The sequence below is a fragment of the Pseudophryne corroboree genome, chromosome 7 (genome assembly GCF_028390025.1).
Source record: "Pseudophryne corroboree isolate aPseCor3 chromosome 7, aPseCor3.hap2, whole genome shotgun sequence".
In the NCBI taxonomy this organism is placed as follows: Eukaryota; Metazoa; Chordata; class Amphibia; order Anura; family Myobatrachidae; genus Pseudophryne; species Pseudophryne corroboree.
The window spans coordinates 72,591,262-72,612,635 of record NC_086450.1 but is presented as its reverse complement, the minus strand read 5'-3'; the positions used below and the strand labels follow the sequence as shown (position 1 = coordinate 72,612,635).

At 44.6% G+C, this 21,374-nt stretch overlaps 1 protein-coding gene across 1 annotated transcript in view; it reads left to right on the top strand.

Moving 5' to 3' along the window:
- Positions 1-21,374, top strand: part of ZNF804A (zinc finger protein 804A) — a 252,707-nt gene that overhangs the window by 209,240 nt on the left and 22,093 nt on the right. The window contains exon 2 of the mRNA XM_063933312.1: positions 18,572-18,715. Within this exon, the coding sequence (XP_063789382.1) occupies positions 18,572-18,715 (144 nt within the window). The remainder of the gene's footprint in view (positions 1-18,571; positions 18,716-21,374) is intronic.

Below are 21,374 nucleotides of genomic sequence, written 5' to 3'. Positions count from 1 at the left end.
GTGCGTGTTTGTGCTGTTCTCTGAAGGGAGTAGTACACACCGTTGTAGGAAATGTTCAGTTTCTTGGCATTTTCTCGCATGAAATAGCCTTAATTTCAAAGAACAAAAATACACTGTCGAGTTTCACATGAAAGTTCTCTTTTTCTGGCCATTTTGAGAGTATAGTTGAACCCACAGATGTGATGCTCCAGATAGTCAACTAGCTCAAAGGAAGGCCAGTTTTATACAGTGGCTTCTCTAATGAGCAAACCCGTTTTCAGCTGTGCTAACATAATTGCACAAGGGTTTTCTAATCATCCATTAGTCTTCTAACGCGATTAGCAAACACAATGTACTGTACCATTAGAACACTGGAGTAATGGTTGCTGGAAATGGGCCTCTATACACCTATGTAGATATTCCTTTAAAAATCAGACGTTTACAGCTAGTATAGTCATTTACCACATTAACAATGTATAGAGTGTGTTTCTGATTAATTTAATGTTATCTTCATTGAAAAAAAACAGTGCTTTTCTTTAAAAAATAAGGAAATTGTGTGGGTGACCCCAAACTTTTGAACGGTAGTGTATGTATATCTTTGTCTCTCACTGCTGTATGGTCCTGCTCCTGCCGCACTGAGAGGGGAGCATGATGTTTTCTGTTGCTGCACCTGTTCATGTGATCATCGGCTGTTCCTGTAATGCTGTCGCCGCGTGGGAACAGTGCCACCGGCCTGCGCCCGGCGCCGCTCCACCCAGAAGCTGCCAGTGTCCGCGATCAGCTACTGCTGCCACCGCTTACACAAACAGACAGCTAGCCAGGAGGGAGTTTCCTACGCAGCAGGACAGCACCACGGCTCATATAAGGGCAATCAGCGGTGGAAGGGGACACCAACAGCAATATCCTTTGATAAGGGGAGCAGCCATGGTGTGCTCGTGGTTGTTCCTGTCTAGATAGGGTGCAACACAGGCTATTAAGCCAATATCACAGTAGAGACTATTATATATGGTCATATATTTATTAAAAAAAAAAAAAAAATTGGCACATGGTGAAACGCCATTTTATCAATGACTTCCTGTTTCTTCAGGAATTTGGGGTCATCCTACTGCACACGGCCACTGGAGGGGGCAGGGGTGTTATTGGGAAGTACAGTACAGCACATATACAGAAGTGTGTACCAGTGTGAGGTGTATTTATAGCTTATACACACTTTAGTTATTTATTTTAACCGACAGGATTTGTGTTTCACTGTATTCCTGTCTGTGGTGTGATGTCATGAAAAGCTGGTGCATGCAGCAGCTTGAGTGCGATTACTGTAATAATGTTTTACATGACAGTGGGTTTTGCAAATCGGTGTTAATATGCATCCAATTTGGACCCCTGGCCTGATCCTCCCTGGCCGATGATGGAATATGCGAGGGCTGCTTTGCTGTCACAGTTGTCCGTTCCACGGACAGACCGTGGGCCGGCTAGGTCCATTAATACCGTCTGAGCAGCCATATCTGCAGATTCAATGCCAGACCTGATATTTCTCAAACAAAAGTAGGCAGGTGAATCTCTGTCACAGGGTAAAGTTAATTTGCTAAGGATGACTGTGTTTTCCTTATTCACGAAACTTATAAACGCTTTACTGTGCCAAGACAATTTCTGTCTAACTACCTTTACCCACAGGTTATGACATAAATGGAAAAAGTTCTCACAGGCATTTTTCAGTGTCAACACTTTAAAAGAACGATACACTTTTCCAGTCCCAGCTGCAACGACGCTTAGAGCGTAGGAGCGTAAGCTTAAGAACTTGTAAAAATGCATTTATATAGCAGCAGAGTGTTGCTTACACCTGCTTTAGTTAGACATTGGGTTACCATGGTGGTAGTTGCATAGTCCATATAGACCTACATTACGGTCTTTCCTCAGACCAGCTTATACTGCTAGCCAATCACCTTTGGGAAGCGGCAGCATTTTTGAGTATGGCATCTCTGAAGGTCGCATGAGTTCTCAAATTTTCTTCTTCTGTAGTTGCGGGCCACCGTGCGCTTTGGCTGCGGTCTTGGCATGCCCAGGCTGAGTCCAATCAAAGTATACAGGCGTTGCCTTTCACTGTCATTGTTATCTGGTCCTTAATTGGACACATCGATTTCTTAGGCCACTCTGGGACAATCTCTGTTCCTACTGTTGCCATACCAGTTCCTAAATGGAAGTACACTGGACCAGCGTTAAGATCTTTTTAGATTTCAGTCCTTTTAAGGCCGTGCTCCGGTAACAACCGTACACAGTAGACGTGGTAGAGGATGTGTTGTTCAACAAACCACTAACCGTTGTTGTGACACAAAGTCAGCTGCCAAACCAGTGGCATTGCGGTCTGCAAAGCCATTTCGGATATTACGTTTTGGGAGCAGGCATTCAATCTTGTCATTTGGCGTGGACATCCACAGATGGGTGGATCCACATTTTAGTGTTCAAATGTTACAAAATAGAGTTTGGTTGTTTACCACTGATGCAGTTTTTCAAGACGGATCTGCCTGTGTCAGCAGACAAGAAGGCAGTTCTATAGATCACTTTTCAGTCTCTCGTAGATTCTGCAGGTACCAGTACACCAACAAGGTCAAGGTTTTCCCTTAAATCTTTTTATGATACCGAAGCCAGACGGTCACGCCGCGCTTTAGGTGGACTTAAGGTTTGCAGTACAACAAACACATTATCAATTTCATACGCTACCTTTTGCATCTCATCAGCGTCTCAGCTATTCCCAAAGGTGATGTCTGCCATTATTGCTCAGCTCAGGTTCTCTGGCAGTGATAATAGTTCAGTATTTAGACGGCCTTCTCTTCAAGGTTTTGGTGGTCATTCTGAGTTGTTCGCTCGCTAGCAGTTTTTAGCAGCCGTGTAAACGATATGCCGCCTCCCACTGGGTGTGTATTTTAGCTTAGCAGAAGTGCGAACGAAAGGATCGCAGAGCAGCGGCATAATTTTTTTGTGCAGTTTTTGAGTAGCTCAATACCTACTCAGTGTTTGCGATGACTTCAGACTGTTCAGTTCCTGTTTTGACGTCACAAACACGCCCTGCGTTCGGCCAGCCACGCCTGCGTTTTTCCGGGCACGCCTGCGTTTTTTTTCAACACTCCCTGAAAAAACGGTCAGTTTATACCGGGAAATGCCCACTTCATGTCAATCACTCTGCGGCCAGCAGTGAGACTGAAAAGCTTTGCTAGACCTTGTGTGAAACTACATAGTTTGTTGCTATAGTACGACGCGAGTGCGCAATACGCCGCATGCGCAGAAGTGCCGTTTTTGTGCCTCATCACTGCACAGCGAACGAATGCAGCTAGCGATCAACTCAGAATGACCCCCTTTGTCTCAACAAATACTCCTTCACAATGTCTTACTGCGTACAAGGTACTAGTTCAGCATGCTTGGATTGTCGACTTCAGTATAACAAGCCTGGTCCCGTCTCACCAGATTCAAGTTCTAGACATCCTTCTGGATACGGTAGATCAACGAACTTAACCTGCCAGAGGAAGAAGCACTACGTATTAGTCATCTGGTTCAGTAAGTGCTTAGACAACGGACAGTTTCAATACACTTGTGCATTAGCCTGTTACAAAGAATGTTGTCGACTTTCCAACACTCCAGTTCGGAAGATTTAGCTCAAGTCCTTTTCAGATAGATCTTCTCACACAGTGATCAGGCTCTTTTACAACTTCATCAGATGGTGCGGTTGTCTCTAAGGGCCGGACAATCGCTTCTCTGGCGGCTCCGTATACAAAATCTCACCAAGGGAAAAGTGTTTGGAGTCTGAAATTTGAATTTTCTACTGACAGGCGCAAGTCTCAGAGGTTAAGGAGCGGTAGTCTTACATTGTCAGCTTCAGGGTCTGTGGTCAGACCAAGAAAGATTGCTGTCAATAAATGTCCTGGAATTCAAGGCAACACCTTCTCCAACTATTTAAGTTCAGTCAGATAACGCGATGGACATTGCATACTGCAACAAACAACGAGAAAGTCGAAATCGCATGGACATGCGAGAAGTTGCTCGAATTCTGAATTAGGCGAGCATCACCAAGTGATATTATCGGCAGTGTTCATTCCAGAAGTGGACAACTGGGAAGCTGATTATCTCAGTTGTCAGGATTTTCATCCAGGACAATAGGCCTTACATCCTGTAGTGTTCCAGACGTTAGTCCAGCGGTGGGGTTACCCACAGGTGAATCTCATAGCATCTCGACAAAATCATCAGACACTCAGTCAAAGGCAGTGGATGCTTTCACAATAGCATGGCCGTACAGTCTTGTGTTTCTATTTTCACCATTTCCGCTGCTTCCTCAGTTGCTACAGCGGATCAAAGGTGAGTCCACAACAGTCATACTAGTGGAACCTCATTGGCCTCGAAGAGCGTGGTTCTTTGATCTCCGCGGTTTACTCGTAGACGATCCGTGGCCACTTCCGCTGCGTGCAGACTTTTTGCAGAAGGGTCCGTGACTTTACCCCAATTTAGCGCAGCTGCATTTGATAGGGTGTCTGTTGAAACTGCTCTCTTAATACGAGAGGGCATTCCAGAGTTGGTTATACCAACCGTGTTACGTTCTCGGAAGCCAGTTACAGTAGCTCATTATCACAGGATTTGGAGAGCTTATATAGGTTGGTGTGAAGCTCTGAAGTTTCTGACATCTTTAAAGTTATCCTGTCTTTTGCTATTTTAACAGATGGGGTTTGATGGAGGACTACGTTTAGCGACACTGAGGGTCCAGGTCTCTGCCTTGTCAGTTGTCTCTCAAAGGCATTTGGCTCTTTTGCCAACAGTTCACACTTTCCTGCAATCTGTCCTTAGAGTTCAACCTTCGTTTATACCACCTACAACTCCATGTGACTTGAATCTAGTTTTAGATTATGTGCAGTCTTCAATTTTTGGACCCTTATAACAAGTGGATGTTAAGTTTCTAACTAGCAAAACAGTGTTTCTCCTAGCCTTAGCTTCAGCAAGGCGTGTTTCAGATTTGGGTCCTTGTCATGCAAGCCACTGTATCTGGTATCTCATGATGACAGAGCCGAACTTCGGACGAATCCCGATTTTCTACCGAAGGTTGTATCCTCTTTTCATATAAATCAACCAATCGTAGTTTCTGTTTTTTTCAGAAGGTTCAGGAACTCCAGACACTTTGAATGTCGTACGCGCACTCCGCGTTTATGTAGCCAAACATCAACAATACGTAAAACGAATACATTGTTTGTTCTCAATGATGCAGTCAAGATAGGTTAGCCAGCTTCCAAACAGAAGTTGGCTAGATGGATTAAGCTGACCATTCGTCAAGCATCATTTCATGCTAGTCTACAACCGCCTGCATCCGTTTCAGCATATTCCACACGTAGAACGTCATGGGCAGCAGGTCGTGGAGCTTCTATGATGCAGCTTTGCTGTGCAGCTACATATGTGCGCTTTTACAAGTTTGATACATTTGCGGCATCAGCAGCAAGCTTTGCCCGTCTAGTGTTACAGGGGCTAAACAGTTCTCCCGTCCAAGGGGGAAACTTTGTTACGTCCCAACCGTACTCCAGTGAACCCTAGTGGATGAAAAAGAAAATAGGGTTTTTGTACTTACCAGATAAATCCTTTTTATGAATCCACTGGACGCCCACCCAGAGCAGTTTCCCCTGGCTAGTGGTAAGTTCAGTATATCTTATGGTAACACATGCTCACCGACTTGTTGACATGTTACGGTGATTGTTATCTATTGTCTTGTCAACTTTATAGTTGTCCGTTATGCTATAATGTTATATATAATTCTCCATTGTTCATCCTCTCTTTCACTCCTGTTTCCGCTCAGTAAAAAAAACACTGAGGTATCTTGGGTGTATGGAGGGGGTGCAGGGTTACTAATTTAAATATTTAAATGTGCCTATCTCTGCTAACGCCTTCGTCTATATCCCAAGAGTACTCCAGTGCCCCCTGTGGATTGAAAGAAAAGGATTTATCTGCTAAGTACCAAAATCCTATTATCAGGAAGACCGTCCTAAGCAGCCAGAGGTACAAACGCCTGGGGCCTCCCAGTAGACCCAGAGTGAGGTAATGTAGGAAGAGTGGTTTGGTGAGTGATCAGAAGGTGCTAAGTAGTTTTCCACAAAAGATACATTTATTGTATAAAAGTGTAAAAATGGTATTAGGAAAGAATGGCTGTCTGAAAAGCACTTCACACAGAATGTGGGCTAAAATGGAAAACTTGACATGCATATAATTAGGGTACTAAAATTGTCTGGTGTTTATAAACATAATTTTTAAAACAGCAACAAGAAACCTGTATATGACAATAGTTGAGCTGAGTTCAAAAATGGTCAAGCAACAAAAAATCTCTGAGTGTGAGCCAGTGTGGTAACTAGCTCATATAAACTAATTGCATAGTGTGTTACGTGTGGTAATACTACTGTGTGGCGTAATGTGTATGCGGGGTACTACCACTGTGTGGCGTAACGTGTACGTGGGGTACTACTGTGTGGTGTAACGTGTATGTGGGGTACTACTACTGTGTGGTGTAATGTGTATGTGGGGTACTACTACTGTGGTGTAACATGTATGTGGGGTACTACTACAGTGTGGCGTACCGTGTACTAGGGGTACTATTACTGTGTGGTGTAATGTGTATATGAGGAACTACTGCTGTCTGTCATAATTTGAATTTTGGGCACTTATTGGCATAATATGAATCGGTGAGTCCACAACAGTCATACTAGTGGAACCTCATTGGCCTCGAAGAGCGTGGTTCTTTGATCTCCGCGGTTTACTCGTAGACGATCCGTGGCCACTTCCGCTGCGTGCAGACTTTTTGCAGAAGGGTCCGTGACTTTACCCCAATTTAGCGCAGCTGCATTTGATAGGGTGTCTGTTGAAACTGCTCTCTTAATACGAGAGGGCATTCCAGAGTTGGTTATACCAACCGTGTTACGTTCTCGGAAGCCAGTTACAGTAGCTCATTATCACAGGATTTGGAGAGCTTATATAGGTTGGTGTGAAGCTCTGAAGTTTCTGACATCTTTAAAGTTATCCTGTCTTTTGCTATTTTAACAGATGGGGTTTGATGGAGGACTACGTTTAGCGACACTGAGGGTCCAGGTCTCTGCCTTGTCAGTTGTCTCTCAAAGGCATTTGGCTCTTTTGCCAACAGTTCACACTTTCCTGCAATCTGTCCTTAGAGTTCAACCTTCGTTTATACCACCTACAACTCCATGTGACTTGAATCTAGTTTTAGATTATGTGCAGTCTTCAATTTTTGGACCCTTATAACAAGTGGATGTTAAGTTTCTAACTAGCAAAACAGTGTTTCTCCTAGCCTTAGCTTCAGCAAGGCGTGTTTCAGATTTGGGTCCTTGTCATGCAAGCCACTGTATCTGGTATCTCATGATGACAGAGCCGAACTTCGGACGAATCCCGATTTTCTACCGAAGGTTGTATCCTCTTTTCATATAAATCAACCAATCGTAGTTTCTGTTTTTTTCAGAAGGTTCAGGAACTCCAGACACTTTGAATGTCGTACGCGCACTCCGCGTTTATGTAGCCAAACATCAACAATACGTAAAACGAATACATTGTTTGTTCTCAATGATGCAGTCAAGATAGGTTAGCCAGCTTCCAAACAGAAGTTGGCTAGATGGATTAAGCTGACCATTCGTCAAGCATCATTTCATGCTAGTCTACAACCGCCTGCATCCGTTTCAGCATATTCCACACGTAGAACGTCATGGGCAGCAGGTCGTGGAGCTTCTATGATGCAGCTTTGCTGTGCAGCTACATATGTGCGCTTTTACAAGTTTGATACATTTGCGGCATCAGCAGCAAGCTTTGCCCGTCTAGTGTTACAGGGGCTAAACAGTTCTCCCGTCCAAGGGGGAAACTTTGTTACGTCCCAACCGTACTCCAGTGAACCCTAGTGGATGAAAAAGAAAATAGGGTTTTTGTACTTACCAGATAAATCCTTTTTATGAATCCACTGGACGCCCACCCAGAGCAGTTTCCCCTGGCTAGTGGTAAGTTCAGTATATCTTATGGTAACACATGCTCACCGACTTGTTGACATGTTACGGTGATTGTTATCTATTGTCTTGTCAACTTTATAGTTGTCCGTTATGCTATAATGTTATATATAATTCTCCATTGTTCATCCTCTCTTTCACTCCTGTTTCCGCTCAGTAAAAAAAACACTGAGGTATCTTGGGTGTATGGAGGGGGTGCAGGGTTACTAATTTAAATATTTAAATGTGCCTATCTCTGCTAACGCCTTCGTCTATATCCCAAGAGTACTCCAGTGCCCCCTGTGGATTGAAAGAAAAGGATTTATCTGCTAAGTACCAAAATCCTATTATCAGGAAGACCGTCCTAAGCAGCCAGAGGTACAAACGCCTGGGGCCTCCCAGTAGACCCAGAGTGAGGTAATGTAGGAAGAGTGGTTTGGTGAGTGATCAGAAGGTGCTAAGTAGTTTTCCACAAAAGATACATTTATTGTATAAAAGTGTAAAAATGGTATTAGGAAAGAATGGCTGTCTGAAAAGCACTTCACACAGAATGTGGGCTAAAATGGAAAACTTGACATGCATATAATTAGGGTACTAAAATTGTCTGGTGTTTATAAACATAATTTTTAAAACAGCAACAAGAAACCTGTATATGACAATAGTTGAGCTGAGTTCAAAAATGGTCAAGCAACAAAAAATCTCTGAGTGTGAGCCAGTGTGGTAACTAGCTCATATAAACTAATTGCATAGTGTGTTACGTGTGGTAATACTACTGTGTGGCGTAATGTGTATGCGGGGTACTACCACTGTGTGGCGTAACGTGTACGTGGGGTACTACTGTGTGGTGTAACGTGTATGTGGGGTACTACTACTGTGTGGTGTAATGTGTATGTGGGGTACTACTACTGTGGTGTAACATGTATGTGGGGTACTACTACAGTGTGGCGTACCGTGTACTAGGGGTACTATTACTGTGTGGTGTAATGTGTATATGAGGAACTACTGCTGTCTGTCATAATTTGAATTTTGGGCACTTATTGGCATAATATGAATCGGGGCATTTTATTACAGTACATATAATGTAACATGGATCTGACTATATCGTATTATAACCTAAGTAAACTTTAAAATATGTATAGCAAATTGTAATCTTAGTGTTCATGCTAGTCTGTTTTAACAGCCCTGTCCAATTTTAAAGTGGCAAAATTCGACCAGTACTAATCGCGGTACCCCACTAATACAGCCTGCCCTGTGCCATCCACACCCACGGCCCGCAGTGTCCCGCAGGTGGGAAAAGTTGTTGTTTAGATCTCCACCAGGTGAATATATGTCCACAGCTTCAATTCACATTGAGAGGAATGCCCAGCATCTCCAGACGTTCTGGACACAAATTGTCTATGTGTCACAAGGACATGCACCCTCCCCGACCGGCCAGGCCCCCTTTTTCCAAAGTGTGCACGGATCTCCTGCAATCAGTGCCCTGTCTTGCCCCCAGTCTGCCCCAGGCAACGATAAAAGTCTTATATTTGTAAATCTGTGGGGTTATTTGTACTTCATTCTGTAAGTTGTTTTATAGCAATTAACCAGTTTTTTTTTCTATCATGCTCTTACAGATTTTTTTTTTTGGGCGGGGCGGGGGGGGGGAGTGGGAGGGTGATATTTTTCATTTTGCCCTGGTCGCCTCTGGCTTAGAGATCCTCAATACAATGATATAATAAATCCCTGCAATGGAGTGGGTAAAACCCCCCTAAAAAGAATAAGCCAATAGTATTGTATTTAAAGGAAATTTTGTGTTACTTAATTAATAAATAAGTAACAACAAGGAGCGCTCTAGATTTAAAATAGAATTACATTAAATAACATTAAAAAATAATTTTATATTTTTTTAATAGTATGAGAAGATTTTTTAAACCTGGATGTAAAGATGGGTACATTTTTCGTTGGATTCGTACTACCTGTACCTTCCCCAGTAGACATCCTCAGTACATCTTATCTATCTCTCTCATGTGTATCATTCAAAGCTTTATCCAGTATTAATTTAGGATACCCCTGATCCAAAAATGATTGTGTTAATTCAGCACTATGATGAGCAAAATCACTATTTTCAGAACAATTCCTTTTTAATCTAAAATATTGGCTCTTGGGTATGTTTTTAAGCCTGTGTATAAATCAGGGGTAGTAGCATAGCCTACCCGTTTATCATCAGTAACAACTTGGAAGTTGCTTCTGTGAGTTTTAATCCAGGATTGCTTATGATTGACTTATAAAAACCATTTTTCTCTGACGTCCTAGTGGATGCTGGGGACTCCGTAAGGACCATGGGGAATAGACGGCTCCGCAGGAGACTGGGCACATCTAAGAGAGATTTAGGACTATCTGGTGTGCACTGGCTCCTCCCCCTATGACCCTTCTCCAAGCCTCAGTTAGATTTCTGTGCCCGGCTGAGCTGGATGCACACTAGGGGCTCTCCTGAGCTCCTAGAAGAAAGTATAGTTTAGGTTTTTTATTTTCAGTGAGACCTGCTGGCAACAGGCTCACTGCAACGAGGGACTAAGGGGAGAAGAAGCGAACCTACCTAAGTGGTGGTAGCTTGGGCTTCTTAGGCTACTGTACACCATTAGCTCCAGAGGGATCGAACACAGGACCCGACCTCGTCGTCCGTTCCCGGAGCCGCGCCGCCGTCCCCCTTACAGAGCCAGAAACAAGAAGGTGGTCCGGAAAATCAGCGGCTGAAGACTTCTGTCTTCTCCAAGGTAGCGCACAGCACTGCAGCTGTGCGCCATTGCTCCTCATGCACACCACACACTGCGGTCACTGATGGGTGCAGGGCGCTGGGGGGGGGGCGCCCTGAGCAGCAATAATAACACCTTGGCTGGCAAAACTAACACCATATATAGCCCCAGGGGCTATATAGGTGTATATTAACCCCTGCCAGAAACGATAAAATAGCGGGAGAAAGCCCGCCGAAAAAGGGGCAGAGCCAACTCCCTCAGCACACTGGCGCCATTATTCCCTCACAGCTTCGCTGGAAGGAAGCTCCCTGGCTCTCCCCTGCAGTCCTGCACTACAGAAAGGGTAAAAAAGAGAGGGGGGGCACAATTTAGGCGCAGTATATATATTATAGGCAGCTATAGGGGAAAACACTCTGTATAGTGATATCCCTGTGTTATATAGCGCCCTGGTGTGTGCTGGCATACTCTCCCTCTGTCTCCCCAAAGGGCTTTGTGGGGTCCTGTCCTCTGTAAGAGCATTCCCTGTGTGTCTGCTGTGTGTCGGTACTGCTGTGTCGACATGTATGATGAGGATAATGATGTGGAGGCGGAGCAAATGCCTGTGAATGTGATGTCACCCCCTGCGGGGTCGACACCAGTGTGGATGGACTTATGGAAGGAATTACGTGACAGTGTCAGCTCTTTACATAAAAGGTTTGACGACATAGGACAGCCGGCTACTCAGCTTGTGCCTGTCCAAGCGTCTCAAATGTCATCAGGGGCTATAAAACGCCTGCTACCTCAGATGACAGATACAGATGTCGACACGGATACCGACTCCAGTGTCGACGATGATGAGACGAGTGTACCCTCCAATATATCCACCCGTTATATGATTGAGGCTATGAAAAATGTTTTACACATTTCTGATGATACCCCAGGTACCACAAAAAAGGGTATTATGTTTGGTGAGAAAAAACTACCAGTAGTTTTTCCTGCATCTGACGAATTAAATGAGGTGTGTGAGGAAGCGTGGACTTCCCCAGATAAGAAATTGATCATTTCTAAACGGTTAATGGCTGCGTACCCTTTCCCGCCAGAGGATAGGTCACGCTGGGAAACACCCCCTAGGGTAGATAAAGCATTGACACGCTTATCAAAGAAGGTGGCACTACCGTCTCCGGATACGGCCGCCCTAAAAGAACCTGCTGATAGAAAGCTGGAAAGTACCCTAAAAGCTATATACACACACACTGGCATTATATTGAGACCCGCTATTGCATCAGCTTGGATGTGCAGTGCTGCTGCTGCGTGGTCAGACTCCCTGTCGGAAAACATTGATACCATGGATAGGGACAATATTTTGCTAACAATTGACCATATAAAAGACGCGGTCTTATACATGCGTGATGCACAGAGGGATATTTGCCTGTAGGCATCAAAAATAAGCGCTATGTCCATTGCCGCCAGACGGGGGGTTATGGACTAGGCAATGGTCAGGTGATGCCGACTCCAAGCGGCACATGGAAGTTTTACCCTATAAAGGGGTGGAACTTTTTGGGGAAGGTCTTTCAGACCTCGTTTCCACAGCTACTGCTGGGAAATCGACTTTTTTGCCACAGGCTACCCCACAGCAAAAGAAAGCACCGTATTATCAGGTACAGTCCTTTCGGCCCCAGAAAAATAAGCGGGCTAGAGGCTCATCCTTTCTGCCGAGGGGCAGAGGAAGGGGGAAAAAGCTGCAGCACACAGCTAGTTCCCAGGAGCAGAAGTCCTCCCCTGCGTCCGGTAAGTCCACAGCATGACGCTGGGGCTGCTCAGGCGGAATCGGGAACGGTGGGGGCACGTCTCAGGTTTTTCAGCACACAGTGGGCTCTCTCACAAGTGGATCCCTGGGTCCTTCAAGTAGTATCTCAGGGGTACAAGCTGGAATTCGAGACGTCTCCCCCCCCGCCGTTTCCTAAAATCTGCCTTGCCGGCAACTCCCTCTGCCAGGGAGGCAGTGTTGGTGGCTATTCAAAAACTGTATTCACAGAAAGTGATCGTCAAGGTACCCCTCCTTCAGCAAGGAAAGGGTTACTACTCCACAATGTTTGTGGTACCGAAACCGGACGGTTCGGTGAGACCCATCTTAAATTTAAAAACCTTGAACACTTATATCAAAAGGTTCAAGTTCAAGATGGAATCGCTCAGGGCGGTTATTGCGAGCCTGGAGGAGGGGGATTACATGGTATCCCTGGACATCAAGGATGCGTACCTGCATGTCCCCATTTACCCTCCGCACCAGGAGTACCTCAGATTTGTGGTACAGGACTGTCACTATCAGTTCCAGACGCTGCCGTTCGGGTTATCCACGGCACCGAGGGTCTTTACCAAGGTAATGGCCGAAATGATGATACTCCTTCGCAAGAAGGGAGTTTTAATTATCCCGTACTTGGACGATCTCCTGATAAAGGCGAGGTCCAAAGAACAGTTGATAGTGGGGATGGCACTTTCTCAGGAAGTGCTACAACAGCACGGCTGGATTCTAAACATTCCAAAGTCACAGCTGGTCCCGACGACACGTCTTCTGTTCCTTGGAATGATTCTGGACACAGACCAGAAAAGGAATTGTCATCTCTGGTCAGAGACATCCTAAACCCAGGAAAAGTGTCGGTACATCAATGCACACGAGTCCTGGGAAAAATGGTAGCTTCGTACGAAGCAATTCCATTCGGAAGGTTCCACGCAAGGACGTTCCAGTGGGACCTGTTGGACAAATGGTCCGGGTCCCATCTCCAGATGCAACAGCGGATAACCCTATCGGCCAGAACCAGGGTGTCGCTGCTGTGGTGGCTGCAGAGGGCTCATCTACTAGAGGGCCGCAGATTCGGAATACAGGACTGGGTCCTGGTGACCACGGATGCCAGCCTTCGGGGCTGGGGGGCAGTCACAAAGGGAAGAAATTTCCAAGGACTGTGGTCAAATCAGGAGATTTCTCTTCACATAAATATCCTGGAGCTAAGGGCCATTTACAATGCCCTAAGCCAGGCAAGACCCCTGCTTCAAAACCAGCCGGTACTGATCCAGTCAGACAACATCACGGCGGTCGCCCATGTAAACAGACAGGGCGGCACGAGAAGCAGGATGGCGATGGCAGAAGCCACAAGGATTCTCAGATGGGCAGAGAATCATGTGTTAGCACTGACGGCAGTGTTCATTCCGGGAGTGGACACCTCGGAAGCAGACTTCCTCAGCAGACACGACCTCCACCCGGGAGAATGGGGACTTCATCCAGAAGTCTTCCAAATGCTGGTCAACCGGTGGGAAAAACCACAGGTAGACATGATGGCGTCCCGCCTCAACAAGAAGTTGAAAAGATATTGCGCCCGGTCAAGAGACCCTCAGGCGATAGCGGTGGACGCTCTAGTGACACCATGGGTGTACCAGTCGGTTTATGTGTTTCCTCCTCTACCTCTCATACCCAAGGTACTGAGAATAATAAGAAGGCGAGGATGTGAAAACCATACTCGTGGTTCCGGATTGGCCAAGAAGAGCTTGGTACCCGGAACTTCAAGAGATGCTTACAGAGGACCCTTGGCCTCTGCCGCTCAGACAAGACCTGCTGCAGCAGGGACCCTGTCTGTTCCAAGACTTACCGCGGCTGCGTTTGACGGCATGGCGGTTGAACACCGGATCCTGAAGGAAAAGGGTATTCCGGAGGAAGTCATCCCTACCCTGATCAAAGCCAGGAAGGATGTCACCGCAAGACATTATCACCGCATTTGGCGAAAATATGTTGCTTGGTGTGAGGCCATGAAGGCCCCGACGGAGGAATTTCAACTGGGTCGATTCCTGCACTTCCTGCAAGCAGGGGTGACGTTGGGCCTCAAATTGGGGTCCATAAAGGTCCAGATTTCGGCTCTGTCGATTTTCTTCCAAAAAGAACTGGCTTCACTGGCCGAAGTTCAGACTTTTGTCAAAGGAGTACTGCATATTCAGCCTCCTTTTGTGCCCCCAGTGGCACCTTGGGATCTCAATGTGGTTTTGGCATTCCTAAAATCACATTGGTTCGAACCACTTAAGACTGTGGATTTAAAATATCTCACGTGGAAAGTGGTCATGCTGTTGGCCTTGGCGTCGGCCAGGCGGGTTTCAGAATTGGCGGCTTTGTCTTGTAAAAGCCCTTATCTGATTTTCCATATGGATAGGGCAGAATTGAGGACTCGTCCTCAGTTTCTCCCAAAGGTGGTCTCAGCTTTTCACTTGAACCAACCTATTGTGGTGCCTGCGGCTACTAGGGACTTGGAGGATTCCAAGTTGCTGGACGTAGTCAGGGCCCTAAAAATTTATATTTCCAGGACGGCTGGAGTCAGAAAGACTGACTCGCTGTTTATCCTGTATGCACCCACCAAGCTGGGTGCTCCTTCTTCTAAGCAGTCTATTGCGCGCTGGATTTGTAGCACTATTCAGCTGGCGCATTCTGCGGTAGGCTTACCGCAGCCTAAATCTGTAAAAGCCCATTCCACACGGAAGGTGGGCTCATCTTGGGCGGCTGCCCGAGGGGTCTCAGCTTTACAACTTTGCCGAGCAGCTACTTGGTCGGGGGCAAACACGTTTGCAAAATTCTACAAATTTGATACCCTGGCTGAGGAGGACCTGGAATTCTCTCATTCGGTGCTGCAGAGTCATCCGCACTCTCCCGCCCGTTTGGGAGCTTTGGTATAATCCCCATGGTCCTTACGGAGTCCCCAGCATCCACTAGGACGTCAGAGAAAATAAGAATTTACTCACCGGTAATTCTATTTCTCGTAGTCCGTAGTGGATGCTGGGCGCCCATCCCAAGTGCGGATTGTCTGCAATACCTGTACATAGTTATTGTTACAAAAATCGGGTTTTGTTGTGAGCCATCTCTTCAGAGGCTCCATTTGTTATCATACTGTTAACCGGGGTTCCTATCACGTGTTATATGGTGTGATTGGTGTGGCTGGTATGAGTCTTACCCGGGATTCAAAAATCCTTCCTTATTGTGTCAGCTCTTCCGGGCACAGTTCCTAACTGGGGCTTGGAGGAGGGTCATAGGGGGAGGAGCCAGTGCACACCAGATAGTCCTAAATCTTTCTTAGATGTGCCCAGTCTCCTGCGGAGCCGTCTATTCCCCATGGTCCTTACGGAGTCCCCAGCATCCACTACGGACTACGAGAAATAGAATTACCGGTGAGTAAATTCTTTTTTTTTTTATGGACTCAATTCAGTCATATCGATAATAAGGGTATAAACCCTATGTTTATGTCAACTGCTTGTGGTTTAATATTGCTATTCTGCAAGCATTTGTTATTTTTAAAGAAATTGTTTTTTAATGTTATTAAATGTTATTCTATTTTTAATCTAGAGCACTCCTTGTTGTTACTTATTTATTTATTTATTTATTAAGTAACACAAAATTTCCTTTGATCACTTTACTGATTTCCAAATAATCAAATAGGAGCTGCTAATATATCTTATCTAAAAAATACAATTGTTGTAAATATATAGTTAATTGCGCCTGATTCTGTCTATCTTCTAGATCAGACAGTCCGGACAAGTAGTATTGTATTTGTATACATTTATAATGAAAATGCTAAATAACATATTTTAAAAATATATGTTCTAATACTTACCTTGTAATGGTGAATTTACTTTATATAGTCCCAAAAAATTAGTAATGAGTGAATTGCCCTTTAAGGGGCAGAAATCTCATTAAAGTGTACTGTCCTCGTCCCCAGCATCCTCCACCCCAAATTACTTCGCCTAGGGGTCCCAGAAGCTACCTGTTCCTGGATAGTAGACTTCCTGACAGACAGAACACAGGTTGTGAAAGCGGGAGAATTCACCTTTCAAGTGCGGTCCATTAGTACAGGGGCCCCTCAGGGCTGTGTCCTCTCACCCCTGCTCTTCTCCCTGTACACAAATGACTGCACCTCAGAGGTGCAATCAGTAAAGATCATCAAATTCACCAATGACACCACTGTCATCAGCCTCATCAAGGAAGGGGACGAATCAGCCTATATACGGGAAGTAGACCAGTTGGCCAAGTGGTGCCTCCACAACAACCTTGCGCTCAACCCCCTCAAAACTGTCGAGATGACAGTGGACTTCAGGAAAAAGTCAGCTAGTGCACCTCTGCTAACTATTGCTGACAGTGTGGTATCGCTAGTGGACTCCTTCAAGTTTCTAGGGACCACAATCTCCCAGGACCTTAAATGGGGGTCCAACGCTGACGCCACTGTCGGGAAAGCGCAGCAGAGGTTTTTCTTCCTCAGACAACTAAGGAAGTTCAACATCCCACAGAAGCTTCTGCTGCTCTTCTACTCTGCAATTGTGGAGTCGGTACTGTGCTCCTCGATACTGGTATGGTACAGCTCCGCCAACGCGAGGGACAGATGCAGGCTCCAAAAGGTGGTCAGAACCGCAGAGAAGATCGTCGGGGCCGACCTTCCCTCAGTCCAGGACCTGTACCTGTCCAGAGCTAAAAAGCGGACAACGAAGATAGTAAAAGACCAGCTACACCCCGGCCACAGCATGTATAACTTGCTTCCTTCAGGCAGGCATTACAGGGCCGTCCCCGCCAGGTCCACCAGAAGCCTCAAAAGTTTCTTTCCCCAAGCGGTCCGCCTGCCGAACTCCTGAACATTGACTGATTAAACGTACATGTAATTCGCTTGTGTCCCTAAGGTTTGCCTATCTGTATGACTTTACTTGCTCCCCCCCCGCCCCACCTGCTTATCTGTTACTTACTTAGCTGTTGTGTAGCAAACCGAAGACAAATTCCTAGTATATGCAAGTATACCTGGCCAATAAAGCTGATTCTGATTCTGTACTTGTTAAGGATATTGTGAAAAAAAGAGGCACAGGGCCATTCGTGTGTCATAAAAAGTTTTATTTATAAATAAATTAAAAAAAACCTTCAGTTTATAATATTTAACTTAACTGGATAATAAAGCATGTAAGGTCAAATGGTGATACAGTCTCAGTCAGGAAGCAGTATGGGAGGTTATACTGTGGGTTTTCTCATTAAACTTCATCAAGGGTACAGTATGTGACCACCTGTCCTATACAATACAATATATTTAAATTGGTAAGTACGTTAATGCTCTGTATGATTGGTTAATTTGAAGTAGCATAGAGGTGTGGCGTAGATAGCCCATTAAAGGTAAAATAAAGTCTAGGGGGTAAAAGGATATCATATGCAATAGATTGGTCAAAGTTACATTCTGATTGGAGATTAGTCATCTGCTTTAACCCTAAATCTTTCAACATAATTTAGAAATATTCTGTGCTTCACATTCCCTCATAAACAATTTAGCATAACTTGGAGCATAAGTTGTTCCCGTAGCTGTGCCAGGGCATAATTTGCTCCCATAGCTGTGCCGGAGCACATTTTGCTCCCATAGTTGTGCCGTGCTTTTAAGTTGAAATACAAATTAATTGTATGTTAAAATCAACTTTATTCCTCATAGTAAAGATCTCTGCTCTCTTGTAGTAAATTAATATGCCTCAAAAATGTACTGATAATAGTTACAATTCCTTCATCATGTGAATTTGAGGAATGCATTGCTTGCTATGCTTAACAATTTAATATGACAATTCCATTTGAAAATCTCAAGCAATAATAAACGCAGTGGCAAATATTTTGTGCATTATTGGAGCTGATATACATATGGTTGGAAATTGAGATCCATAAAGTGAGAGAGGCAATGAGTTGACATCCAAAATGTTCATAAAAGTTCCAAACAGAATTTCTATCCTGCAAGAGTGGCCTCCAGTAACTGACAGCACAAGTTTAATGACAGTGGTTTGCTTACTCATCAAGAAGCGTTGTTCAGCACAAAGTAACATCAATAACGTTATAATTTCTTTTCTTTAAAGGACTTGTCTGAAAAGGAGAACACAAGGCAAAATGCACTGGAATCTCTGAAAGCAAATTTCTACTGCGAGTTATGTGACAAGCAATATTATAAGCACCAAGAATTTGATAATCATATTAATTCCTATGATCACGCACACAAGCAGGTGAGTGTGTACAGGGCTTGTAGATTTTTTTTGTTTTTCATTTCTGACTAGTACACCGATATCAATTTGATGGAAGTCTTGACTGTCAGTCGTCCAAAGATTTATGGGCAACCGTGTTAGAACTTGTCTGCAGTTTTTATTCATTGTAGTAGTTGAATTGGGTGTGGATTATTAGATCTACACTAAAAAGGTCTACAGTCAATAGGTCGACCACTAATGGTCAACATGCATTAGTTCAACGAGGTCAAAAGGGCGACAGGGTCAGAAGGTCGAAATGGAATAGGTAGACAGTAGAAAAGTTCGACAGTGTTAAAAGCCCGATGGGGTCAAAATGTTGACAAAATGGTCGACACAAAAAAGGTAGACACAATTTATTTTTGGGGTGTTTTGTAACTTTTCTGCCACAAACAAGCCCCATTAGTGTACCACATCCCCTCGCATGACGAGCGAGCTTCGGGCAAGGTGCCTCGCTCCACTACCGCTGCGCAGGTTACTATTCCTAATCGTAGTTCATGTGGATGAAAAAGTTGGAAAAAAAAACCCCACCGGTGTTGACCATATGTGTGTCGACCATTTTCATGTTGACCTTTTGACCCTGTCAACATTTTTGAACCTGTCGACATTTTGGACTGTCTACTGTTTACATGTCAACCTTTTGAACCTGTCAACCTAACGCATGTCTACCATTATTGGTAGACCTATTGAGTGTAGACCTTTTTAGCGTAGATCTATAGCCCGGATACCAGTTGAACTATACGGGAGGGTAGATATACTATGGAAAGAATTATTTAAAACCTTTATAAGTCTTGCTCATAAACTCTTGGCGGCTGAGGATGAGCAGAACTCATTTCCAGTTTTGCAGATTTATATGGACATCTCTTTTTCATTCTTCCTTGGGTATTAGAATTAGCAATTTAATCAATGATGTTGAAGCAGTTAATGCGTAGATAGATAGCCAAATGTACTTACTCGTTGGCAGAGGAAACCTGCACACCCTTAATGGAAGCAGCGAGCCAGAGTGTTGAAGTTAAGTGCTCAGGCAGATACCCAAGCAATACAGCACTGTAGATGCAGGACAGCCCATCGGAAAAACTGCTGTGTAAGCATATGTTTTCTTAATAGACATCTTAAGAGTGCACAACATTTTTCCTTCCTATGTAATTTAAGCAAATTAACCCAATAGATGTGTCCTCATACACTGTGGCTTCAGTCGCTGCAAACATCCCCTTTCAGTGGGTTCCGGGCGACATGGCAGCGCCGAACCTCTTTTCTTCGCTTAAAATTCCGTCTTATTCGCACAAATAAAACAACTGGGAGCGACAAAACTACATTCATGGCTAGAGTACACTGATAATGTTAATGTGCGACATTTGTACATCTGTGTGCAACTGAGTCTGAATCTCTATACGAAGTGCTGCAATGCAGCGGATGCGTCTTTTTCTCGCTCCAAGTTCCGTTGTGTTTCATCTGCAACTTTGTATGTATTTAAAAGTAATTCCTGTACGGTCAAGTCGCAGACTAGCATCTCTGGTACACTGTGTGTTTCGCTGCGAATACGACGCAAATTGTAAAGAAAAAAACAGTATGCTGCACCTCTCGGAGCATCTCAGTTGCGTCGGGCGTCTCACACCATATGGCATATTGACGCTAAGTGTATTTGGACACATCTGTAGTTCACAACACTGTATTTTTAATGGAGATGCAGTTAAGATGCTGGCTGAAGGGGACCCCGGCAGTCGGAATACTGACGCCGGAATCCTGACACCCATCATAATGGCAACACCGGAATCCAAACAGGGTATAGAGACCGACGCCGGAATCCCGACAGACGACATCCCGACCGTAAGTATAGCGGGCGGGTTACGGTTAAGACTGGTGTGGAGGTTAGGTTTAGGCGCCACCTGGAGGGAATAGGTTTAGACTGCAGGGAGGTGAGGTAAGAGTTAGGCTGTGGGGAGACGGGGTTAGGGTTAGGCACCAACGGGGGAAGGTTAGGGTTAGGCTGCAGGAACGGAGGGTTCGGGTTATGGTGGTAGAGTAGAGGGTCGAACTTACCTCGCCCCTTTCGGGATTTCACAGATTGAGAAGCCGGCGTCAATATTGTGACTGCCGTCATCCCGTCTGGCGGTCAATCATACTGAACCCGTTTAATAATATTTTATTAGCCTATATTTAGTTCATTTTTTTATCTAAATGGGAACATCATAGTATAAAGAATACCATGGTGGTTTTTAGCGTTGGTCAAATTAAAAATACAGATGGGAGTCTGCTTCATGAGGCTGTTTGTTGAATACAAACATAAAAGTGACTGAATCACATTTTTATAGAGTGTGACAGACAGGATTTCAAGTGCTTCCTGTTTGCTGCATTCTGTGGAAATGCAAATCTATTGTCTACAAATGTCAAGTGCTACCGGGCCGCAGGTCCTAGGGATGAATCAGGCTGGCTAAAGTGGGCCTCTCATAACTTTTTCATTTATATATTTATTTGAAATATTTTATGTATCAGTAAGGAGTGTTCTAAGCTGATATTTTCTTCCATTCACACAAGAGAGGAACCGCACTGAGGCAGAATACCAGAAATTAGCCTTTTTGTAAAAAAAGACCATGATTCTTGGAATATGAACCAATATTATATCTTTTCATAAGCTTTACGTTGC